This window comes from Panthera pardus, unplaced genomic scaffold, assembly GCF_024362965.1.
Source record: "Panthera pardus isolate Hobbes unplaced genomic scaffold, ASM2436296v1 HiC_scaffold_21, whole genome shotgun sequence".
NCBI lineage: Eukaryota > Metazoa > Chordata > Mammalia > Carnivora > Felidae > Panthera > Panthera pardus.
The window spans coordinates 67,704,502-67,727,372 of NW_026526777.1; the positions used below are offsets into that span (position 1 = coordinate 67,704,502).

A 22,871-nucleotide genomic window follows, 5' to 3' on the forward strand; every position below is an offset into this window, starting at 1 on the left:
TTCCTCGGTCACCTCCCTGGGGCCCAGGGTGTGCAGGGCCAGGATGTGTTCTCAGCTTGATAAAAGGTCTTGGTGCAGCCTGCTGGAGCCTCCCTTCCCCCCCAGCCTCCTTGCTCCAGAGGACGGGGCTGTGATCCTGCAGGCCGAGCCCGGAAGGGCTGGGGACCTCGAGCCCCAGGACCCGCCGCACCGGGCGGAAGGACCCCATCACCCCCGTCAGCACCCAGGCTTTGCTGTTATTTCTGGAAAATTGGTTTTGCCGTACTCTTTCTGGAGTCTCGCTCAAGAAGCTTCAGGCCTAGAAAGAGGCCAGATTAGCTGGGGCTTCTGGTATTTTCCGCCCGGGCGGAGGGAGCCCCTGTGTGGGCTCCGTGTTTCCAAGGGGTAATTTCCAGGGTCTTTCCTGTCCTGCCCGGGATGTCTGCCCAGGGTCCTGCTGCTGGAACGAGGCCGGTCTGGGCCTCGCTGTCACCCCCCTGGGGTGCCGTGTGCGCATTTGGGGAGGTCCTTTCCTCTGCCCCATGGGTACAGTGTGGGCTCCTGGACAGGAGAAGTCAGGGTGGAGTGTGGCGGGGGTGGGGGGGAGGGGGGGAGGGTGGAGGGAGAGGCCCTGAGGTTCAGCCGTGGCCTGAACTAGAGGACAGTGTGCAGCCGCAGCTGGCAGCCAGGGGTCTGTCATCCAGCCTCCCTCCCCGAAGGCAGTTGCTGCCCTGGTGGCCGGTGTCCTCTGTCCCCTGGGTGGCCACCCTGGGGCGGGCCTCCCCCCCCCCCCCCACCCCCCGGCAGTCCCCCTCCTCAGCTGCCCCCTCCCCTTCAGGTCATCGGCAGCTCTCTTCTCTTCATCCACGACCAGAAGGAGCAGGCCAAGGTGTGGATGATCGACTTTGGGAAAACCACGCCCCTGCCCGAGGGCCAGACTCTGCAGCACAACGTCCCCTGGCAGGAGGGGAACCGGGAGGACGGCTACCTCTCGGGCCTGAACAACCTCATCGACATCCTGACGGAGATGTGCCAGGCCGCCCCGCTGGCCTGAGGGCCGGCCCGCCTCGCCCCCCCACCCCTCCTCCCTGCCGCCCCCTTCCTTTCTCCTTCTGAATTTCCCCTTGGTGCCGCCCCAGAGCCGACCCTCCTGAACTGCACTATGAGACACTTTGTAAGAGACCAGGTGGAGATCGGAGAGGAGAGGAGAGGAGAGGAGAGCTTGCCGGGCTCCCACTTCTCTTTATAAACAGGATCTGCTGGCAGAAGAGGAGTGGGGGGCGGGGGGAGCCAGGCTCAGGTGGCAGTGAGGTCCCCAACGCAGGAGCTGGCCCCAGCCTTCCAGTGGGGGCCTGCTGCCCCCTGGTGGCCGCCCCCCGAGCTCAGCCTGTCTTGGCCCCATCCCTCCGGCCTGGAGCATCTCCGGGTTGGGGCACAAAGCCACTGGCAAGTGCACGTTGGCCAGGAGTAAAGCATTCTCCGCCTAGCGGCCCAGGGGCTCCCACAGACGAGTGGTGGCCTGCTAAAGTAGGGACCCCACCCAGCTGGCAGTGAGACCCTCCAGCTGGGGGCCGGACCCAGGAGCCAGGAGAATGCTGGAGTCCACTGGCTGTGCTCTCTGACCTCGACCTTCCCGGGAGGGGGCAGGCGGGAGCCCCCGTCTTCCATCTGATTATCACCCAGGATTTCAGAGGGACGCTCTGCAAACCTGACCTTGGGGGAGGCCCCGCCCCCACCCCTACCCCCAGAACCACCTGTGCCTCCGGCTCCCAACCTTGTTGGGACCAGGTCCGCGGCACTGGGTGGGGCGGCCCGGGGCACAGCCGGCCCCCAGAGGAAGATCGGTTGTCTCACGTCCCTTCTCCCCCACCCCCCACATCCCTGGGCTTGTTTCACGAGGTCAAGTCCCCAGCACGTTCGGGGGACAGCTCTGGGCAGGGAAGAAGCAGATTTCTGGCCTTCCTGGCCTCATTTTTCTCCCGTGAAGTAACTCTTCCAGCCCGAAGGGCTTGGACCCACATTCCCCGGATGCGGTGTGGGCAGCTCCCAGGGCGGGTGGTGGGTGCCGGGTGTCAGGAGGGTGCTCCCGGCAGGGGGAAGAGTCCTGGGGCCTCTAAGTTGCTTGAAGATGACTGGGGAACCAAGTAGGCCGTGTTCTCATTTTAAAGCAAGGCAAGTCTGTATTATGGGGAAGAATGTGAAACTGGCATGACTTTTTAAGAACAAACCTCTCAGCTCCGTGGCCCTTTGGGGCTGTTAGAGGCGCACCGGTGCCCAGAGCCGAGCTCTGACGGGGTAGCAATCCGCAGACAGCCGGGTCGGGGACATGGTGGAGGTCCGTGTACCCCAGAGCGTGAGCCCAGAGGGGCCGATCCAAGAGTCAGGGTTTCCGGGGCTCCCCCCTCCCATCCCCCCCATCGCCCCGGGGACTCTGGGAGACCTCTGACCCCAGCACGTGACCCCGGCATTTCCCCTTTCGTGCTGGGTGAGTGACAGTCGGTGGGGGCGGAGGGTGGGACGCATGAGGCTATCTGAGTACAGATTTTAGAAAAGGAAATCAGTCTGAAACTTCCTGGCTCTGGTTCAAAACAGTGGGGAGCTTGTGTGGGGGGCTCTCGCCAAAGGTCACACCCCGTCCCGGCCGAGCGCGAGAGACCTCGTGACAGCATGTGACCCTGTAAAGGCGGGAGCACCAAAGCCAGCGCTGGGTGGCCCCAGCTGGAGTCGCTCGTGGCTCAGGGGGGACCGGGGCATCAGCAGTCCGCGGGGAGGGGACATTGCTCAGTTGGACGTCCCGATTCCACCGCCGTGGGTGGACCACAGGTCACCCTCAGTCCATCGATGAAGGAAATTTGCTAAAGCAAATGAACGCTCTGAACAAAAAAGTGCAGGGGACCAGCTTGATCTCCTAAGAGAACACATTTTCCAAGCACTTTAAACAGGCACCCGTTGTCTGCAGACAGCGTGCTAAAAAAAAGGCAAAGCGACGTGTTTATTAGAGGAGGTCCGTGGGGCCTCTTCCCGGCGACCGGTTGCTTGGGGTGACATTCTGTCCGCGAAGGTGGTATAAAGCGGCATTTTTTTCTTAGGGTTATTCTCTTAGGGGTTGGGGGGGGGTTTGTATTTACTCGCTAGCTCTCCTCTCCCGCACCTGCTCTCGCAACCTTCCCTCCCCTCTTCCCTGTCCCCTCCCCCCCATCCTGGAGGGATAGGTGGATCCCGAACCAGAACCCTTCCGAGGGACTCCTGGGGCTGCAGGTGCCGGGACGGTGGGACAAGCCACGTCCTTTCCCGCCCCGTCCTTGCCGGGTCCCCCGGGGGGGGGGGGGCTCCTCAGTGGTCAGCGTGCTTAGCGTTCAAGGAAAGTTTCTCAACTGCTTGCCCGCAGACTTGCCTTTAGCGCCATGTAAGAAGTTTTTAAGTTATATTTATTTTTTCCGGTTTTTTAATTGCACAAAACACTAAGACTGGGAGGCTGGGGATCCTGTGTGTCCTTAAAAGCTGTGCCTTCTTTCTGAATTCCCTTTCCCACTTGGCGGAAAGAGCCTGGACACAGCCCTGCCCCCCCTCCCCGCCCCCCTGCCCCCCCCCCCCCCACGGACTCTTGCCTCTGTGAGCTGTATCTAGCTTTGAGTTTCTCCTGCATCCCGTCCACCCCCGTGTGTATACAACCCAGGCCCCTGGCTCGGGAAGAGACCCTCTGCCGTTGCTTTTCCTCCGGAGGACAGGACCCCCCCCCCCCAGAGGGCTCCCCCTCTCTCTGCACTCCTTTCGCCGCGACACAACACCTTGGAGGAAACTGAACTGTTACAGACTCTTCCCACCCCCCCCCCCCCGACACACACACAGTGCCTGTCGAACAGACTGCAATGCTCTGTACCTTCCCGAATAAAGGCCCTGGAGACCACCGTGCCGTCTGCAGTGTGGTCTTTCCGCCTCGGGATGGGTGGTCTTGACGCTCTTTGGGAACCGGGGGGTTGCACTGGGACTGCGGGGGTCCCCGGGAGTGGGGGTCAGATTGGATGTTTCGCTCTGCAAAGGACTGAAGACACCTTTCAAAACTAGGCACTTCAGAGCCGCCTGGCGGGGGCTCAGTGGGTGAAGCGTCCGACTTCGGCTCAGGTCACGATCTCACCGTTTGTGGGTTCGAGCCCCGCATCGGGGCTCTGTGCGGACAGCTCGGAGCCTGGAGCCTGCTTCCGATTCTGTCTCTCTCTCTCAAAAATAAATAAACATTTAAAAATTAAAAACAAAACAAAACACTAAGCCTTTCAACCTTCTCCACAAAACGTTTGCGTAGCAGTTCCACAAAGTGCTTGTCCCGCACCCCTGGGTCTGGGGCAGCTCCGCGAGGTCCTCACGTATGGAGCGCAGCTCTGTGCAAGGTCGGGTGCGGGCTGCTCGCCTCTGTGCCCCCCATTTGCCCCCAGACGCCTCCACAAACAGGGCTCTGTGGTCTCCGTTTTAGAGACGGGGAAGTTGAGGCTTGGATCCATTGTGACCTGGGAAATAAATGGGGAGCAGAGATTCGGAGAGCAGGCTTTGCCCGGTTTCAGATCCAGTGCTGTCTTCCTCCTCCCCGGGGAGCACCTGCGGGCGGAGGGCCTTGTCCTGTCTTTCCGGGGTCCCCGGCCGGAAGCAGGGGGCCTGGCGCTTCCTGGCCTCGGCCCCCCCGCTTCCGCAGGCTGGGGTTACACCGTCTCCCAGAACGTCAGGCTGCTTCCCGGAGAGTCTGAACAGAAGAACCGCCAGCCGAGTTGGCTCCAGGGTCGGCCCCTCGGAAAGGCGTGTGGACGCTGGGTGAAGGCGAGGCTCCCCCAGGCCCCGTCTCCCAGCAATCGTCCTACCCACACCGCCTCCGTGTTCGCGGCCACCGACGGGGTTTAGGGTTAGGAGTTAGGCTCTGTCCGCTCCATTGGGATGTCACCTCGAAGGCGGGGGCTTGCCCTGTTCATTGCTGTTTCCTCACCCCCTAGCGGCGCCAGGCACGTGACAGGTGCTTAGTGGACGTGTGCCGACGGTCCCCGAGCGCCCTCGGTGACCACGGCCGTTGGGTGCACGAACGCTCGTCCTCAGGCAGGAGAATGACTCACAGGTGGCGTGGGCTCCCTGGCCCCTGGGTCCTGCGCCCCCCGCGGCCGTCCCTCCTCCAATCACAACCCTTTCCTCTGCTGCAGTGGCTGCAAAGCCTAAAATACTATCTGTCCCTTTACAGAAAAGTCCGCCAGTCCCTGCCTCAAAGGAACAGGGGCCACTGAGGAAGAGTTACCACCTGCCAGGCACCATACGAGGTGGTTGACGACTAAGCAGGACAATCCTTACGAAAACCCTGCGGGATGAGCCCCGTTCACCCCCATTTTGTACCTGAGAACGCAGGGGCACAGAGGGGGTGAGCGACTTATTCGAGATCACGCAGCTGGTAAGCAACTCGGACCCCGGCTTTGAACCACAGCTCAAGCTATTTCCGTGACGCTGCGTGACTGAGTCTACCTTCCGAGCCGGGGGGGGGGGTTCGCTGGGCCGGCGGCTACGTCACAGAATTTGGGGGGCGGCCTGGGGCCAAGCCAGGAGTCCTGGTTTTTTGGTGGCTATGACGCTGATTAGGCGCTGCAGATGTGGGTCCCAAGCGTGGCCCTGTCCTGGGGGTGCCGGCTGGGCCGCAGAATCCCGCGAGCCCAGGGGGAGCTGGGCAGCCTGGATCAGCCTGGATCAGCCTGGATCAGTCGGGGAGGTACCGTGTGCTGGGCTCCACGCGCCCCTGCGCCTGCCTGGGCGGGGCCCCCTGCCGTGCCCCCCGCCTTAGCCTGAGAGGGGTTCTTGCCCGCGCTGCTCCAAATACAGTCGCGAGGAGGGTTGGGGCTCCCACGTGTGAATTTGGGGGACACACACATCGGTCCCCAGCCCCGTTGCTAACATCACAGGCTGTTTCCCGCTCTACCTTTCATCCCGCACTTCCCAAACTTGTGAATGAGTTAGAGCGGTTTTGGGGTGTGGCACGGGGGGATGGAGGGGGGGGGAGGGCCACGCTAAGTTCTGTGGGTTTCGATGAGGCAACACGCATTTGGGTTCTTTTAAAAATAGTTTCTGCAAGTCCTGGGCAATCAGTGTCTCACCGCGGCAACCTGCTGGCGACACAGCAGCCCTGTTTACCCGCGGTGGAAAAGAGGCGCCCAATTTTAGTCCTGTTACCGCCGCCCACCGCCTGCTGCCCCGCCCGCAGGGGAGGCCGCCCCCCTCTGGCCGGTGCTGGGCAGGACAGGCGCCCCCAAATGCCAGGGGCCTAAGATCCCTTCCCCTCCTGGCTTCTCCCAGCCAGCTGCTTTTTTTTTAAGTTTACTTATTTATTGAGAGAGAGAGAGAGAGAGAGAGAGGGCACGGTGAAGGGAGGGGGGGTGGCGCAGAGACGGGGAGAGAGAGAATCCCAAGCAGGCTCCACACTGTCAGCGCAGAGCTGGACCCGGGGCTCGATCTTACAAACTGACATCACGACCTGAGCCCAAATCAGGAGTCGGATGCTCACGGAGCCACCCAGGCGTCCCATGAGCCACGCAGGCGCCCCAGCTCGCTGCATCTCCGTCCTGAGGGGACGCAGGGGCCGTGGCGGCCGTCCATTCGGGTTGGTGGCCCGCACCAACTTACCCCTGCAACAACCAGAGGGGGGAGGGGTGAGGGGGGCAGGCATGTCCGTGGATCACCTGTGCTGTGTAGGTTAGGAAAAGTGAGGGCAGGACCCAGGCCAGGACTGGAACCCAGGGACAAGGCGGGCGTGGGGGCGGACAGGTAAGCGGGCAAGAGCAGTGCACCATGCGAATGTCCTGTGGGGGTCGGAGGGGCGCAGAGCGGGGCGCCTGACCCGGGAGGGTGACGAGGTCGCTTGAGGGGGGCTCTGCAGAGGCGGTGCCACCCGAGGTCAGGGGTCAGGTCATCCAGAATTCTCCAGAGGGTCGTGGGGGGGGGGGGCGGGGAGGGAAGCACGTGCAAAGACACTGAGGCCCGGGATCAGGCTGGGGCTATGGTGGCTCCAGGCAGCGGGGGGAGCTCCGTGTGGGGCCCAGGTGGGGGTGGGACTGGCGAGCTGGGCGACCCTCCGTGGTGGCTGTGGCTGTGTGGGGGTGGGGGGGACACACGGGGTGCCCCGCTGAACAGCTGTGGGCTGGTGGGGGATGGGGTGCAGAGCAGCTCCGTTCCCCCCCAGCCCCGGGCCCCGAGTTAGAGGTGCCGGGGGAGGGGGGGACACCCCCATGGGAACACGGCCTGGAGTCCCCAGCGAGTCCCCCAGAGCCCGGAGTAGGGCGCTGCTCGCGGGATCCCATTCGCTGACAAAAGCCGAGTTCACGCGAGCCGTTTGTTTTCCTTCCTGACAGTTTCCTGTTTATCCAGCGCGGTCTGAACACGTTCCGCACATGCGCGTCGTCAAGATCCGAGATGCGCTCCTCCCCTCCTGCTCCCTCCAAAGTCCGCTCGGGGAGCCCTCTCAGGCCCCCTGCTCATCCTGAGCATCTTCTGGCTTCCAGAACCTTCCTGCTGAAAAGGGCTGGCCTGTGGCCACACCCCTCCACACATGTTCTCCCACACAGGCCCCTCCACACACACCCCTCCACACAGGCCCCTCCACACACACCCCTCCATACATACCCCTCCACGCACACCCCTCCACCCCACACCCCTCCACACGTGCCCCTCCACATCCCACCCCTCCACACGTGCCCCTCCACACTGCACCCCTCCAAACAGGCCCCTCCAGACACACCGCCCCTCCACACCCCACCCCTCTACATCGCACCCCTCCACACCCCACCCCTCCACACGCGCCCCTCCACACCCGCTCACACGCACTGACAATTTAACACGTGCGCTGGGACTCCTCCATCAGAACAGGGTATGTCCGGAACCCAGGTCACGAGAGTGACGTTCAGAAGGGCCGAAGGTGCTCGCCGTGCAGAAGGCAAGCCGGGGAGGCGGAGACAAGCCGGGCCGGCCGCCTCATGGGGGACTCCCGCCTTCTCCTCTGTCTTCGGTTCTGAGGGATCCGCAGGGACTGATGGGCAGCTGTTGCCGGAAAGTAGGGGCGGCTCAGCCAACCCGTCTCTAGCAGGTCGTCGAGTCCCGCAGAGGAAGGAGGCGGCGAGTCCTGGTCGCTGGAGGAGTTACATGGAAGCTTCCTGAACACTTACCTGCGAGACGGTGGAGGTGGTCACAGAGAAGGGCGTCATGCCCTTGAGATTTCGTGGTTCCTCAGGAGAGCCGTTGAGGAAGTGATTTTCAGTCCACACACACTTGTTTTTCAAAAATTTTAAATGATTTTTCTTTATTTTTGAGGGGGGGGGGCGGGGGCAGAGAGAGAGGGAGACCCAGAATCCGAAGCAGGCCCCGGGCTCCGAGCTGTCAGCGCAGAGCCCGACGCGGGGCTCGAACCCACGAACCGGGAGATCATCACCTGAGCCGAAGTCGGATGCTTAACCGACTGAGCCCCCCCCCCCACCGGGCGCCCCAGAATCTTCCAGAATGTTTTAATGGACACATGTGGCTCCCATGGTGAACAGGAGCCCAAGTTTCCTGTATCAGATTCTGCAAAACCAGACGGGCCGCCGGGGTCTTGAGGAGGGGAGACCGGCCGCAGAACTGACAGGACGTGAGCCTGGAAAGCGAGCTGGGGGGCTGGAGGGCGTCGACCCTCCCCACCGCGTCAGACCAGACTACTGTGGGCTGGAGAGAGAACCTGAGATTGACTCTGACCGCACGCTCGGGGCAGGGGTCCCTGCCGGGGCAGGCCAGCCAGAGTCCCTCACCTCCAGCCCCCACGGTTGAGGGAGGAACCTTTGCAGGCCGGACCTGGAGGCCGAGGAGGCAGGGAGGCCCGCGCTCACGGTCCTGGCGTCTCTGCGAGGTGCGGCTCGGGCACAGCCCTGCCCCCCCCGAACCACGTGGGGCCCCAGGACTCGGGGACCACCACGTGGCCACACCAAACAACGCCTCTTGAAGTCAGAGCTGAGCGGGAAGTGAAAAGCTTTCACGGAACTCGCGAGGCGCTCTGGAACCCCGTCGAGCCTCCGAAGTCCCGCCACCCCTGCCGAGGTTTGATGCTCATCTTTCCAAGCGTTGCTCTCTTTCTGCCCGGCTGGCTTCTCTCCGATCTGAAATCCTTCGAGCCCGCAGGCCTGTCGGCTCAGGCTTCTTTGCGCGGCTAAGCAACCAACCCTCCAGACGGGCCGGAAGCCAACGGAAACAAATCCTGCCTCTGCACTGGGTGCGGAGGACTCACTGCATAAAACAGTTTCCATTTTAGGTAGGAGGGGGCAGGTGCACTCCCCGTTAGCCGCTTACCACGTCGAATTCCACCCTTCCTGCGCGAAGAGGTTTGCCTGGAACGGGACCCGGGTGGCACAAGAGAAAGAAAAGTGTTATAGGACCCCGCACGATGTGGGGGAGGCGTCTCGTGTCTGAGAAACCTGGTTCCCTCTGTCAAGGGACTTGGGCCTTGCTGTGCGGCCGGTCCGGCAGGTCTGGGCGGCTGCACGCCCCGAGGATCCCGGATCGCGGAGAATTCATGCAAGGACTTCAGACCGCCAACCTCTGGGTGCGGTTTTTCACGTGGGCTCAGAAAGGAGACACTGATCTTGGTCCTGGGACCCCGGCCCTGGTTTCGTACGCTGTAACTGACCCTCATTAACCAGGCGGTGCCCCCAGCCCGCTGAGATGTCCTGCCTGGCCCTCACCCGCCTGGACATCCACACGTGCCGTCAGCTCGATGGGAAAAGAAAGGATTTGTACATGTGGCTTAACATTTTCTGGACCTTTTGTTTATTTACTTGGAGAGAGACAGAGAAAGCTTGAGTCAGGGAGGGGCAGAGAGAGAGAGAGAGACAGAGACACAGAATCCCAAGCAGGCTCCAGGCTCCAAGCTGTCAGCACAGAGCCCGATGCGGGGCTCGAACGCACGAGCTGTGAGATCATGACCTGAGCCGAAGTCGCTCAACAGACTGAGCCACCCAGGCGCCCCAACTTTTTCTTTACGTATTGTGACCTTTACAGGAGGGGACGGTGGAGCGGGATGTGGGTGGTGCCAGCGGGGACAGAAGCCTATGTTACGTCAACGCGAAAGGCTTCGCCGATCACCTGCCCGGGCCTGGCGCGTGTGCATGCAAACGTGCGTCCGCGGTTGGTGAAGGCCAGGGCTCCTTTTGTTATTAGTGAGAGAAGCTCAACTTGAGCCGGTTCACAGGAAGGAAGGAGCATCAAGAGAGGCAGGAAGGGCGGGGAGCACCGTGGCCCGTGGTGGGAGGGGCGAGGCTAGCACCGGCCTTGGGGACCCCCTCCTCCATCTCCCTGCGTGCCGCTGTCTCGTCCAGCCTCAGGCCCGATGTAGCTTCAGGCTTGCAAACACAGCCTCAGGACCAAGGAGGAAAGATCCCAAGGATCTCAGGAAAGACCCTCGATCGTTGCAGGTTAGCTGAGCGGGAGGGCTGGGTGGGCTGAGTGGAGGGACGGGCAGCCTCCCCCTGCATCACGTGGGTGGTATGGGTTGGGGGGGGGAACAGCCGGCCCGGGAGCAGAGGGGTGGAGGGCAGGGCCACAGGACCAGTCTGGTCTCGCCCGGCGGTTACAGTCCTGGAGCTGGGCCTGGGGCGCCAGGGAGGATTTGGATGGGGGTGGGGGGAAGCTTCTGAGTGTTTGCAAAGTGCCTGCCTCCTCCGCCAACGACGTCCCCAGTTTTAAAAGTTTCTTTGCTTTCTAGAGGGGTGTGCATGCGTGTGTGTGTGTGTGTTAAGCGTGGCTATTTTTGGCGAAAAGAGAAACGTGTGCCACTCTGACCGCTCGTCTCAGAGCCTGATCCCTTCTGGGGGCCCAAACCTAGTCAGTGGAAAGAGGAATGGCCCACCCAGGGGCCATTCAGGCCGCCCGTCTCCGCAAGGACACGGACCCCGGAGCCGCGGCGTCTTGACGGGATGGGGACGCCCAAGCTCCCCCAGGCCCCGGAGGTCCCGCTGCCCGGGAGGCTGTCAAAGTGTGCCCCATTCACCCGAGCGGCCACTGCCCCGTCCCCGCTTCTCCTCGGCAATTCCTGGTTTCTGTCACTGTGTGAGGTCTCAGCGACCCGGCTGGCCAGGCCCGATCCACAAACCCCAGCGCGGCCCTTCTCGTGCCCGGGCCCTGTGTGTCCCTCCCTGTGACGGGCCTCTCCCAGAGCCTGGGGGCTGGGGATGTGGGGCATTCTGGGGCACAGACGCCTTCACGCGGCCCAACGTGCCCCCCCACGCCCGGAAGGGGGTCCCTCTGACGCTGCACTGTTCCGCGGGGCCTTCCCGGGGTGATCTGAGCCCAGTATTTGGAAGATGCACCTGATCAGGAAAGGCTCCCTGGGGTGTATCTCGGGTCATCGCCAGCCTTAGGCCCGGGTTTAGCAGAGACTGAGCCAACCCGAGGCCCATTTCTGGGGCCTTGGAGGTCGCCCCGCTTGAGCCCGGAGTCTCGCGGACTGACGGGACTTTGAAGCAGTCCCGTGCTACACACTCGAGGGCATTGCGGCCGACAGGCCAGAGAAGCCCCAGCACGCGACACCTGGAGACTCGCCTTCCCCGGTGCCGGGCGCTGCCTGCGACTCTACAGACGAGGCATTCCAGAACCCCCTCCTCCTCCTAGTGCACCTGACTCACGGCGTGAGGGACGGCGAGGGGCGCTCGCTCCCCGGGACAGCTCTGTCGCTGAGCCCTTAGCGTCAGCTCACAGATCTGGGGCCTGCCCGTCAGGGGCTTTCTGAATCCCGGTTTGTTCGTCCGCTTGCTCCTCTTCGTCCACAAACTCGATAAGCTCTCCAGGCCTTGACCCCGTCGGTGAAGAAAATGCCGGCGGGGCCCTGGACCGTGCCCTGCCCTTCCTCCCAAGTAGTTCAACCGGTCCCTTGTTAGGGCTGAACAGCTCATTAGAAGTGCTCCTAACCGCTTCCGAACACGCCCCCGAACGTCTACGTCACACACGTTTCCCCCACCAGGCGTCTATAGGGATGAATCCCGTCTGTACCTTATTCCTGGCGATCCCGGGGGCGGGGGGGGGGGGGGGGGCGATGCCCAGGGTGGCGGGTGAATTCCCAGTTCCAAAGGGATCAGAACACCAAAGATCTACCCCCAGGAGAAGGGGAGGGTGGGAAACGAAGCCCTGCCCTCGGAAGGACAGACAGCCTTCGTGCCGAGAAAACAGCATCAGCAGGTTTGGCGGAGCGAGCGCGGGAGGCACTGGGGACCAAGTCTGGGTCCATCCAGCCGGAAAAATGAGAGCACACAGGGGGTTGAGAAGCCACCAGAAAGGTCACATGAACGTTTATTACATAGAAAAGAGAAACAGGAAGAAAAGGTGTCTAAAGTTGTATTTCCAGGATTTAAAAAAACACAGATTTGGAATGCCAAAGGATTGCCATGCTTTGTGTATTTATAATAGGAATATATAAATATGTACACGGGGCTATGTATACAGGTTCCTAGCGTCATGCACGCTGTCTGCCATGACGTATACGGCATGGCGTTTGGGCTGTGACTTCTGAAGCTGGCGGGGCGCTGGGGAAGTCGGGGCCCTGCTCGGCGCCTCGAGGGGCGCGGGGCCCCGGGCAGCAGAGGGGCCCCGGGCAGTGGCGGGCGGGCCTGCCGAGGGCTCTGTCCTGAGGACACTGGGAAGGCAAAGCTGCAGGCCTGGGCCCCAGGCTGCAAGTCTGGAAGCTTCCCCAGGTCCCCAACCTGAGACTTTCTCCCTCTCGTAGAACCGAGGAAGGCTCCCGTCCACGGAATGTGCCGGAAAACCCCCTTGGCAGGCTCGTAGGACCCCAAGGGAAGTGGCCGCGGGTGGGGTGAAGCCGCTGTGGGTCTAGGCAGGAGTAGAAAGAGCGAGCCCTGGGAGACCGGGCAGCGGGTCTTGCCAGAGAACCACGGAAACGAACAGGGATTCGCTTAACAGAAGGAAGAGAGACCCAAACAGTCAATCACGGGTCAAAAACTCCAAGTCTCAACACAACACTCGTCCAAATATAAATTCAGCTAATATGCACACACCCAGGCTTGCGTTTATGTGTGTTGTTTAAAAAAGTTTGGCACCAGCTACGACAGGCCTATCACTCGGCCTGTGCAGAGGGCCAGCCAAGTGCTCCCACAGGGTGCCCGGGCCAGTTACGGCCACCATCGCCTGCTCCCCGGTGGGGACGCCCAGCCAGACGCTGACCCAGAAGGCGGGGTGGGCCTGACCTCCGTCCCCTTCTCTCCCCGCTGCGTCCCGTCCTGGGGCCGGTGGGAGGGTGGTGGGAAAAGGAGCCTCAGAGGAGAGGACCGTCTAGCCCCAGAAGGGCCCAGAAAGGGATCATGGTCCCCACCGCTCTGGGCAGACCCACGCTGTCCCTCCCACAAGCCAGGCGTGGGGGACGAGCACAGCTGGGTTTGGTGGGTGGGGGTATTGAGCCAAGGGTCCCCAGGAGGAAGAGCTCCAGGCCCAGGGCCCTGCAGATGATGAAGGGGAACTGCACCCACCAAAGCCACGCCGGAGGGACGGCTCCCGGGGGGTGTGAGAGGCCCCTCTGCGGACGTGAAACACCCAGTCCTAAGTCCCCAGACAGTCTCGTCCTCACCCAGCAACCAAAGGGGCTGTGAGCACACGTGTGTGTGCGTGGGGTGTTGCACGCATGTGTGACAGAGTGTGCATGTGTCTATGCGCCTCACCTACAGTGACAGTGGCCCGGGCTGGACTGCGGGTGGCTGGCATTTTGGCAAATCCAGGCAGGAAGGGAGGGGCCGGGGACCAAATCCGAGGAGAGAGACAAGCTGTACTGGAAACAGGACCCGTACTCGTGCGACCCTGTCCTCTGCCTCCCGCTGTGACAGGATCGGGACGGGACCGTGGAATCGAGGGTCGCCCGGGCTGGGCTCATCCTCCAGGCCCTTGGCTCGGAGAGAAAAGGGACCGACCGGCGTTGGCTGCCCAGCCCCTCCTTGTCCCCAGCCTACAGATGGTCAAACGGAGGCACGAGCCGGGAGGAGAGACGAACGGCACGGAAGCTGGAAGTCACCCCCGAGGTGCCCCACGCATCACCACAGGGAGGGTCCCACGTGGCTTGCACGCCTGCGACCCCGTGAGCGTTCTGAAGCCCTAGGAGCCCGGCGGGTGAAGAACGCGGGAGCCCGAACATTGCCCACCTGCTCAGGCCGCTCCCGGCCTCCCCTCCCACTGCCTGGCCTCCTCGCCACCCCGACACACACACAGCGCCCTCTGCGGAAAGAGACGCCCCTCCTGCCTCCACTCACTTTGCTGTTCCCCCCCCCGAGGGCGGGAAGGGCAGGGCGTGGCAGCCAGGGCGCCAGGAGACCCCTGTCAGTCCACACCAGCGTCCACGGAGTGCTCTCTGGATACAAACGCAGGGCAGGGAGCCCCGCCTTCGAGAACCGCCTGCCGCCAGCACAGGGGGGACCGTTGAGAAGAAGGAAGCCCGTCTCTGCTCAGCCCCGGGGCAGGTTCGCGGTCAGCAGCGGCTCCAGACGGCTCCCGCACGTGCAAAGTCACGGTCTCCAGGGAGGGTCACAGTGCAGCTGGGACCCACCTGCGGTCCCTCTGAGGAAAGCCCTCCGAACCAACCACCAAGCGGGAGTAATAAATACGCTGAACAAGGTCTGCGGCCACCACCTGGGGGGCTTGGGTCTAAGTTCCGGGTCCCTAAGCGGTTGACGCGACACACACGGGCTTTCTTTGCCAATGCCACCAACGGGGTGAAAACAGCGAGTGTCGTGGCAGCCGGAGGGGCTCGGGGCGCAGGATCCAGGCAAAACCAAAGTAACCCTTGCAAACTCACCCCTCTGTGCAGGGATGGGGGTTCGGGAAGAAAGCATTTGAGACTTACTTTTGCATTTTAAAGAGCTGAGCTGTGGCAAAAGGGACAGCCTTCCCCCTGGAGAGCCCCAGGCCTCCGGAAGGCCTTCTCTCTTCCTGGGGACTCAGCCCCGCCTTGCGCTGGCCTCAGGGCTCAGTGTTGGGATTTTCCTTCTGACGCCCGGGGTCCCTGTTCTTCCCCGGGCGAATGGTGACCGTGTGGCTTCCGCCACTGTCTCTACGTGTCCTGCCCGCTGCTCCTCGGCCCTCGGGGCGTCCGCATGAAGCTGAAGTCACGGCCCTGCCTCTGGGAGTGGTGGTCAGAGCGCCTGGAGCCCCCAGGCAGGGACGGCGGGGGGCCTGGTCCTCCGTGTTAGGACCGGGCAGCTCCCCCCGTCGTCGGGGCTGACACACGGCTCTGGGGCCACACAGGGAAGGCATCTTGCTCCTGGTCCCTTCTTTACGCCCCCTCAAGTGCAGCCGGGGACCGGCTCCAAGGCCAGGCCTGCCGCTTCTGAAGCCGGGGCAGAGGGGCAGCTGGAGCGTGTCGGCCCCACCGTGGCCCCCGCCCCACAGCGGCCAGAAGGGTGCAGGGACCGGGGCCCGACGTCCCCCGTCCCCCGCCGCTCCCACGGGGCCTGGGCCTCCCGGCCGGAGGTCCTCGGCTCTACCGCGGACTCGGAACTGAACAGTCTCCACCATGCACGGGACGCCCCCGGGTCCCGGCGGCTCCTTCTTGCCCCAGGAACTGCCGCTCAGGTCCGAGGGCCACCGCAGGGTCCTGGGTGTATCCCGTGTGCTGCGACCTTCTCTGCGTGCCTGAAGTCCCTGCCCCAGACACCCGCGGCTGGGGGGCATCCTGCAGAAGCGTGAGCACCGAGAGGCCACACCTGGGGTGAGCCTGGGACCTCGGGGCCATCGCCCGTGTGCCGCGTCACTTGCTCACGGGAACCCTACTTTGCAGCCGGCTGCCGTTTAATGAATTGGCTGAACTTCCAACAGCCCGAGCGGCCACCTCAGACTCCTTGGAGGCCACTGCCCACTGGCCGTCATCTGATGACGGTGACACTCAGGCCACAGTGGGCTGCTCCCCGGTGAGGCGATCCTCACGGACTCTCCAGTTCGGAAGCAGGTGGCAGCGGAGGGGAGCCTCGGAGGCGGGGGTGCCCAGGGGAATGGGCCTTCCGAGCCCACCGAGCCCTGTAGTAGGCCGCCCCTACCGGGCTCAGGGTGACACTTGTCACCCAGGAAAACCCCGCCTGTGTCTGGACTGCCACTAAACGTGCCACAGAGACTGCTCTTTCCTCTCTGCCCCTCCGCGGCCGGAAGGCAAGATCCTCTGCTCCCAGCAGCCTCCTGGTCTCTTCCTGGCCCAGACGACCCCGTCTTCACCCACCGGAAGGTTCTGCCTTTCTGCAGAAAACCAAGCCTGGTCCCACGCGTTGAAAACACACAGGATCGCATACACGGAAGCAGCAGCAGAGAGGCCTGGCTGGGTCAGGGGGGAAAGGACAGGAAGACGGACACAGCCAGGGGTTTAGGAAGTGCAGCCCGGCCCCGGGCGGCCACGGGAGCAGACCGGGTGTTGGTCAAAGCCAAGCGGCTGGCAGAGGGGCCGGATCCGGCCGCCTCCGACTCGGGGCTGGGGGTGGTAGGTAGGGACTGCGGCCGGGGGGTGGGGGGTTCCACTTCTCCACGGGGAGCCCCAGGCCCGCAAACAGCTTGGAGCCAGACCCACGGTTTAGCAATTCCCGCGAGACGAAAACGGGCATGCAGATGTCCACCTGTCACATGACCTTGGATCTCCTTTCTCTTAACACTCGACCCGCAGTGGCCCAAACAACTTCCGTGAGCTCCTGCCCCCCTCCCCCTCCAGGATCCAACTCACAATCTTTACGCAGGTGCCGCAAAGGCCCCGACTGTCCCTTTGCAGTGGGAGGAACCCCCGTCACAACAGCAACGTCCCCGGGGACTCGTGCGCAAGAGGGGTTTCCGGAGAGAAGGGCACGACTCCTACGGTTTTCTTTTTTTTGCCACTCTATATCCCCGAACGCTCTTGAATGCTGGGTTCCCTTCCGTCGCTTCCTGAGGCCCAAATCTGACCTGAACCAACAAGGTGACGCTATTTGGCGTTTTTATTGATCCCAATCGGCCCGACTGTTCACACGTCTCTCCGCAGAAACGGTCCTGTGCTTGACGGCGGGGAGCTGGTCCCGACTGGGCAGCAGGAAACGGGCGGTAAACGTCTCTCGTTCTTTCTCGGATCCGGGTTTTTGGAATTCCGAGACCCGTCCAGCCCCGAGGATTTCCGGAGGGCCGCGGGCCAGAAGCGGAGTTAAGTGTAACGAGAAAGCTTCTGGCCTTCGTTGGGGATTCTGGTCTGGGGGGGGGTGGGGGTCACTGGCCTCCTTCCAGAGAAGTAAAGATCGAAACACAACCAGGCCCAGAGATTTCAGGCATGAGGAAGGGAGTGGGCGAAGCGTGGGCTGCAGAAGAGAGAGGCAGGGTCAGGAGACGCTTAGGGGGACCCAGGGAGCCGTGCGAGGCAGGGGTGAGCCCAGAATGCCAGCTTCGCTGTCAGCAACCCTGACCCCACTCCCTACCCCACTTGAGATGCTCGGGGCTCCCGCGTCTTTCTGGAGCAGGGGGAGGGGTGGGCAGCCTCACAGCCTGCCAAGAAAAGCAGATGTGTTTTCGAAATAAATATCTTTCTAAATCGCCCCCACTTGGCGCTCCAAACCCAGGACACGGCAGAAGAGAAGACGTAAGGGTCCTTGTGCCCGCCGCTGCCTGGTGCGCCCCTCACGGACCACCCCGGAGTTCTTGGCGGCTCCTTCGGGCTCACAGCTGCTGTGGGATGCCCTGCTCCTTGTAGCCTGCGAGGAAGAAGCAGAGAGACGGGGTGAGGCGCTAGCTTCCTCCGGGATTTCCCCAGGAGGTGCCTGCGAACCGGAATATGTTTGTGAGGTCTTATTCTCACTGAAGTAGAAATGACTGCTATGCTTGAGGGAGGCGGGGGGTCCGGCTTTTCCCAGGGGCATGCACTTTTTAATGGGAAACAGAAGGATGAATGGAGAGCCATGGAAATTTGGGTTTACTGGGGGTATCGGAGAGGGGGGTGTCCGGGTGGGGGCGGTAAGGTATTCAACGAATTCAAGGTATTCAAGCCACACCCCAGAAGTCACTGCCTGGTGTGACTTCCCAGGGCAGAGCCGTGGGAGGCAGTGGCAGTGTGACAGGCACCTGGGACGTGTGGATGGACAGGAGGACGGAAAGCAAAACAGAAGACAGGACGCAAAAGACTGTCACCGCATGTGTGAGCTCAAGCAGCCAGACGTGTGGGACACAAAGGGCTCCAAGCCTTTAAAACACCGTTAATCATTTTGAGGCCATTGGGAAAATTCAGCCACTGGAATCTGCTGAAAGGTTCCCCCCGTTAGCTGGTCACTCAGCCCCCAGAGGCAACTTCTGTGGACTTGACTGCTTTTTGTCTATTTCCCAAATTATTCACCAATTTTGAGTCCTAATTATGGGGGGGGGGGCGGAAATGTAGGAAAGAGAGAAGATGTCCCAGATGACACAGGAGTGACCGTGAGTTGGCAGCTGTTGAAGCCGGTGTGGGCGCTGAGGGGCTCAGTATACCAGGCCCTCGGCTTTTGTCTATGTTTCAACGTTGTCCAAATCAAAAAGCTAAAGATCGAAACAAAAAGAAAACAAAAGCAAAACCCGGGATACACAAAAGACGCAAAAATAAATACAAACAGATCTAAAAAACAAAAACAAAACAAAAGCCTGATGGCCAAGTTGGTGGCGGGGGGGGGGGGGGTGCGGGCGGGGAGCATCCGTGTTCTGGGGACGGTGAGGCCAGTGGCGGGTTCGAGGCCGCCCATCGCCCATCGGCAGACTCACCTTGGGAAACTTGGGGGCGACACAAGATGTGAGGCCGCAGGAGGGAGCGGAGAGAAAGAAAGAAAGAAAACAGGGTGAAAACAGGGTAAAAACAGAGGCCACGGGGGCTGAGGAGGAGGCTGTAGAAGGACTGTGCCCCGGTCCAGGGACCAGCAGGTGCGTGCTGGGCTGCAGGGGCTCACGGGAGGCTCCCATGGGGCCACCCCCAGCCCCACAGCTCAACCAAGCCCACTCCTCCCTCCGGGACCACCCCCTGCCCCTCACTCTCTCCTCGCCGCCCCCCATGGGTGCCTGGAGATGAATTCCTGGGCCCAAGGAGAGATGCCTGCAGGACAGACTGAAGATTTGGAAGCGACCCATCCTGACCCCAGCCTGGCTGCGCCTGAGCCACACGGTCACCCTTTATAGGGACAGGAGCCACACACAGAAAACCTAGCGCCTCGGGAAAGCCCGAGGCCGGGTGGGGGGATGGCCAACAGATTTTGTCTTGTCGACTCTCCGGATCAGCGGGCAGCGGTTGTCCAAAGCCGTGTATCGAGAACACACACGACTCATCAGCAGGAAGCGTCCTGAACCCGATCCGCAGCGTCTGCCCCGGGTGCAGCGGCAGAGGGAGAGTGCCAGAGAACGGCCGAGGACGAATGGACCCGCGACCAGGACGGGCTGTCGTGGGCCGTACTTTGTCGTTATTCACATCAGCGGAGCAGCAAGCTCCTACGTCCTCGGTTTTAACGTCTACTTAGATCCCGGTTTAACCTGGTGGTCCTCTTGCTGGGGGGGTGTCTCTTGGGGGTATGTTTGTCGATGACGCTCGGGACAGGGCTGTGTGAAAATCATCCTGCTCTGTTCCGACCGAGAAGTTTCCTTCTTTTTTGCGGCGAGGGGCGGGATGACCCCAGAAAGGACAGCCCCCGTCCACCTGTTGATTCGGGCGGACAAGCCAACTGTGGGTCCTCCCCTCAGAGTGTCCATCCTGGGTGGTTTCCTCCTGCACCTAAGTCTAAAGACTCTGGCGCAAAAAGAGCATCCCCGGAGCCAGTGTGGGGACATCCAAGGAGCCGAGTGACCACAGCGAAGGCCTGGGGAGGGGTGGAAATGGGGGTTCTCGCACTGGTATCCCGTGGCCCACCCAGAGCGGCCACCCGGACATGGAAGGGGTTTCCGGCTAAGACCACAGTCTGGGGTGATGGAAAGAGAGGATGTGACCAGGTTTCCCCCCCTCTTCTTGGGGTCTGGGCGGGGGGTGGGGCTTTCAATTATGTCTGAGATACAGACCCCGTGGTCCCTGGATTTTAAGGGTGACCCAGATAAAAATAACCAGAAAGCTCTAGGGATTAGGCGCCACCTCACTTTTACTGAGACAGGCCGGTGACATGACACGTTCTGCTCCAGTGGAAGGTTTCCTTCCTAAATGCCCAAGTGCCCCGCCGGCCATCGGCGCGATGGCAAAAAAGGCAGTCGAGGGGTCAGGCTTTGCCACTGAGGCTGAGGACGCTTCCCAGAGCAGACACACCTCCCAGGTTCCAACTGGGGAAGGGTCAGGAGCCTGTGGGCCGTCCCATAGGCCCCTAGGGAAGCGGCCAGTTCCCTCTAGGGAACTGTCAGCCTCGCTGCACCGCCTACGATCGATCGATCGATCGATCGCACCCTCCCCCCGAATGCCTGCGATGGCCCGCACCCTCCCCCGAGCACACAGGGGGAGGCTCCCATGACGGGCCTGCCTCGGTCTCTGTCTCCTTGCCCACCTCCACCCTGACTTCCTGAGGGGGGCGGTGTCTGCCCTGAGAACGGCCCTCCCCAGCCTCCCGACCACTCCCCTGCTTATCCCTCCCACTGCTGGCCAGGCTTGGTGCTCCCCTCCTGTTTCTCTGGCTGTCCCTGTCTCCCAGGGTCTGCCTGGTTTGCCCTGACTCTGGGACCCCCCTGGCAGAACAGCCACCCCACGTCTTCCCTGACCTCTGCTGCCGGACGACCTCCTTCCCGGAAGCCAGTCTGACCGATCAACCACTGGTTCTGCTGGATCCCACTCGGGCTCCGGTGCCTGCATTTTCTCTGGCTGGGTGGCCTGCCCGGTCGCTGACCCACGGCCCCGCCTGGCCCCAGCATCTATGTGTGCCCCAGAGCCTGGACCCTCAGGGGACCCCGAACCCAGGCACGACAGTTGTTCCCGATCCTTCTAGGGCTCCCGAATTCCCCTCCTGCCTCTGCCGTCCCTATCTCTGACACTGAGAGTCGCACCCACGAATGGTTTGCTGTGTGCAGGACACCACGAGGAGCCTGGGGTGTGAAGAGAGGGGCAAGGTGGCGCCTTGTCCTCGAGAATCCGTGGCCCCAATGAGGTAGACGGAACGCGTGGAAACAGCAAACCCGCACGGGGGCACCCGGCGACGAGTGTGGCTGCTTTCAGGCACACGCGGTGTCTGTTCTGAGGTCTCGCTAAGGGGATTATTATTCTTTAACCCTTTCACTTTTCAGGGTGATGGAATTTCAGGTTTTGGGCGGTTTGCAAAAATAGCACAAAAACATTCCTAGGTACCCTTGAGCCATGTTCTCCCAATGTTAGCCTCACACATAAGTACGGGGCAGTTATCAGGGAAACTGTGCGATCCGCGGACTTCGTTCTGTTTTCACGAACTGATCTCCTAATGCCCCTTGGCTGTCCAAGGATCCAGTGCCCGAGCATAGACCGCACTTAGTGAATGCGACTCTTTCGCCCAAACCGGTCCAGTCTGGAAGTTCTCCACTCTTTCCTCCTGAGCCGAAATCAAGAGTCAGGAGGCTCAACGGACTGAGCCACCCAGGCGCTGTGAGAACAGCTAGTTTTAAATTGAAAAGTGTGAAAGAGAATTCCCCTCTGATACACATTAAAAGTAAAGTCGTTTCCCCTTGAAGTGATGGCCAAGGAAACTGAACAGAAGCACAAACTCAGATTTTAAGGGCGGCCTTTCCTGGTTTCAAGGTCAACAACAGCCCCCCCCATCCCCCCAGGAGTGGGAACCCACCGGGGAACCCACCGCAGGGACGGACGGACAGGTGCCCTTCTCCCACCGGTGGTTTTCGTCACCAGAAAGCGTTTATCGAACATCTAGTTGCAAAAGGTTTTTTCAACTATGTTCTGCAAAGGGAAAAACTTAATCGTGACATCCAAAGGAGATCCTGAAAGTAATTAAAATTCCATATATTTCTAGACATGGAAATGCGAAACAAACAAACAAACAAAAAAAACCTCACCAAATTTCAAACACGAACGATATCCATAAAATAATCCAAATTTTAAAAACTGCGTAAGATACATTTGAATATATTCTGTAAAGGCTCTGGAATGATGACCCAAATGTTGCCAGGGGTTCCTTCTGAATATCTTTAAATATTTCCTTATTCGTGCTGCTATTTTTTTTTCACTCTCTTCCTCATTTTCTGCATTTTTTTAAATAATAATAAGCAGTGGTTTTACGCTTAGAGAACATTAAGCCGTTTTCATTTTACTGAAAAAATTTCCCCTGAGGATGTTTTGTACTTCTGAGAAGTATTAGTCACTAAGGTTACTAACACGGTTCCACATAGAACTTTTTTTTTTTTTAATTGCCCTGGACGTCTTTGCAAGAAAGTCGCAAATATCTGGAGGCCTGCTTGTGTTCTTACCTTGAGGGGATATTTGTGAAACCACTGGAAACACGCCAAAGCGTTCTTAAATGAAACAAAATGGCTCCCTCCATGTCTGAAGAAAGACCCCGCATGAAACCTCAGTAACACCTTCTCCTGCTCTGTCCAAACCACGACAGGAGATGCCTAGAGCTTAAAACACATCATGCTATTCTGCACTCGTGAGAATTCCTTAATGCACCGAGGGCGGTCAGCCTTGTAGAGATCTCTCCTCTACTTGGCCAAAACCGTCTGCTTAGAAAGTTCAGGAAAGTCCCAGGAAAAGCAGACGTTGGGTGTTACCACCTCACCCTTCAGTCCATTTTTGGCAAGTATGGTTGTTGTTTCTTTACAAGTCATTTTGGAAGATCTCTTTTTATCATTGTAGAGCCAAACAGCGGTGAGTGGTTTTAGTTCTTTGTGTGTGGGGGGGGGGGGGAGGGGGGGATGTTATCATTTATTTACTTATTTATTTTTAATCAAAATATCTTTTTTTTCCAGGAATA

General features: G+C 60.8%; 2 protein-coding genes across 2 annotated transcripts in view; one reads left to right on the forward strand and one right to left on the reverse strand.

The window, feature by feature from the left end:
- Nucleotides 1–3,886, forward strand: part of ITPKB (inositol-trisphosphate 3-kinase B) — a 90,090-nt gene extending 86,204 nt beyond the window's left edge. Inside the window, 1 exon segment of the mRNA XM_053909424.1 lies at nt 818–3,886. Coding sequence (XP_053765399.1) covers nt 818–1,033 — 216 coding nt within the window. The 3' untranslated portion in view covers nt 1,034–3,886.
- Nucleotides 3,887–12,262: 8,376 nt separating this feature from the next.
- Nucleotides 12,263–22,871, reverse strand: part of STUM (stum, mechanosensory transduction mediator homolog) — a 60,106-nt gene continuing 49,497 nt past the window's right edge. The window contains exon 3 of the mRNA XM_053909431.1: nt 12,263–17,690. Within this exon, the coding sequence (XP_053765406.1) occupies nt 17,656–17,690 (35 nt within the window). The 3' untranslated portion in view covers nt 12,263–17,655. The remainder of the gene's footprint in view (nt 17,691–22,871) is intronic.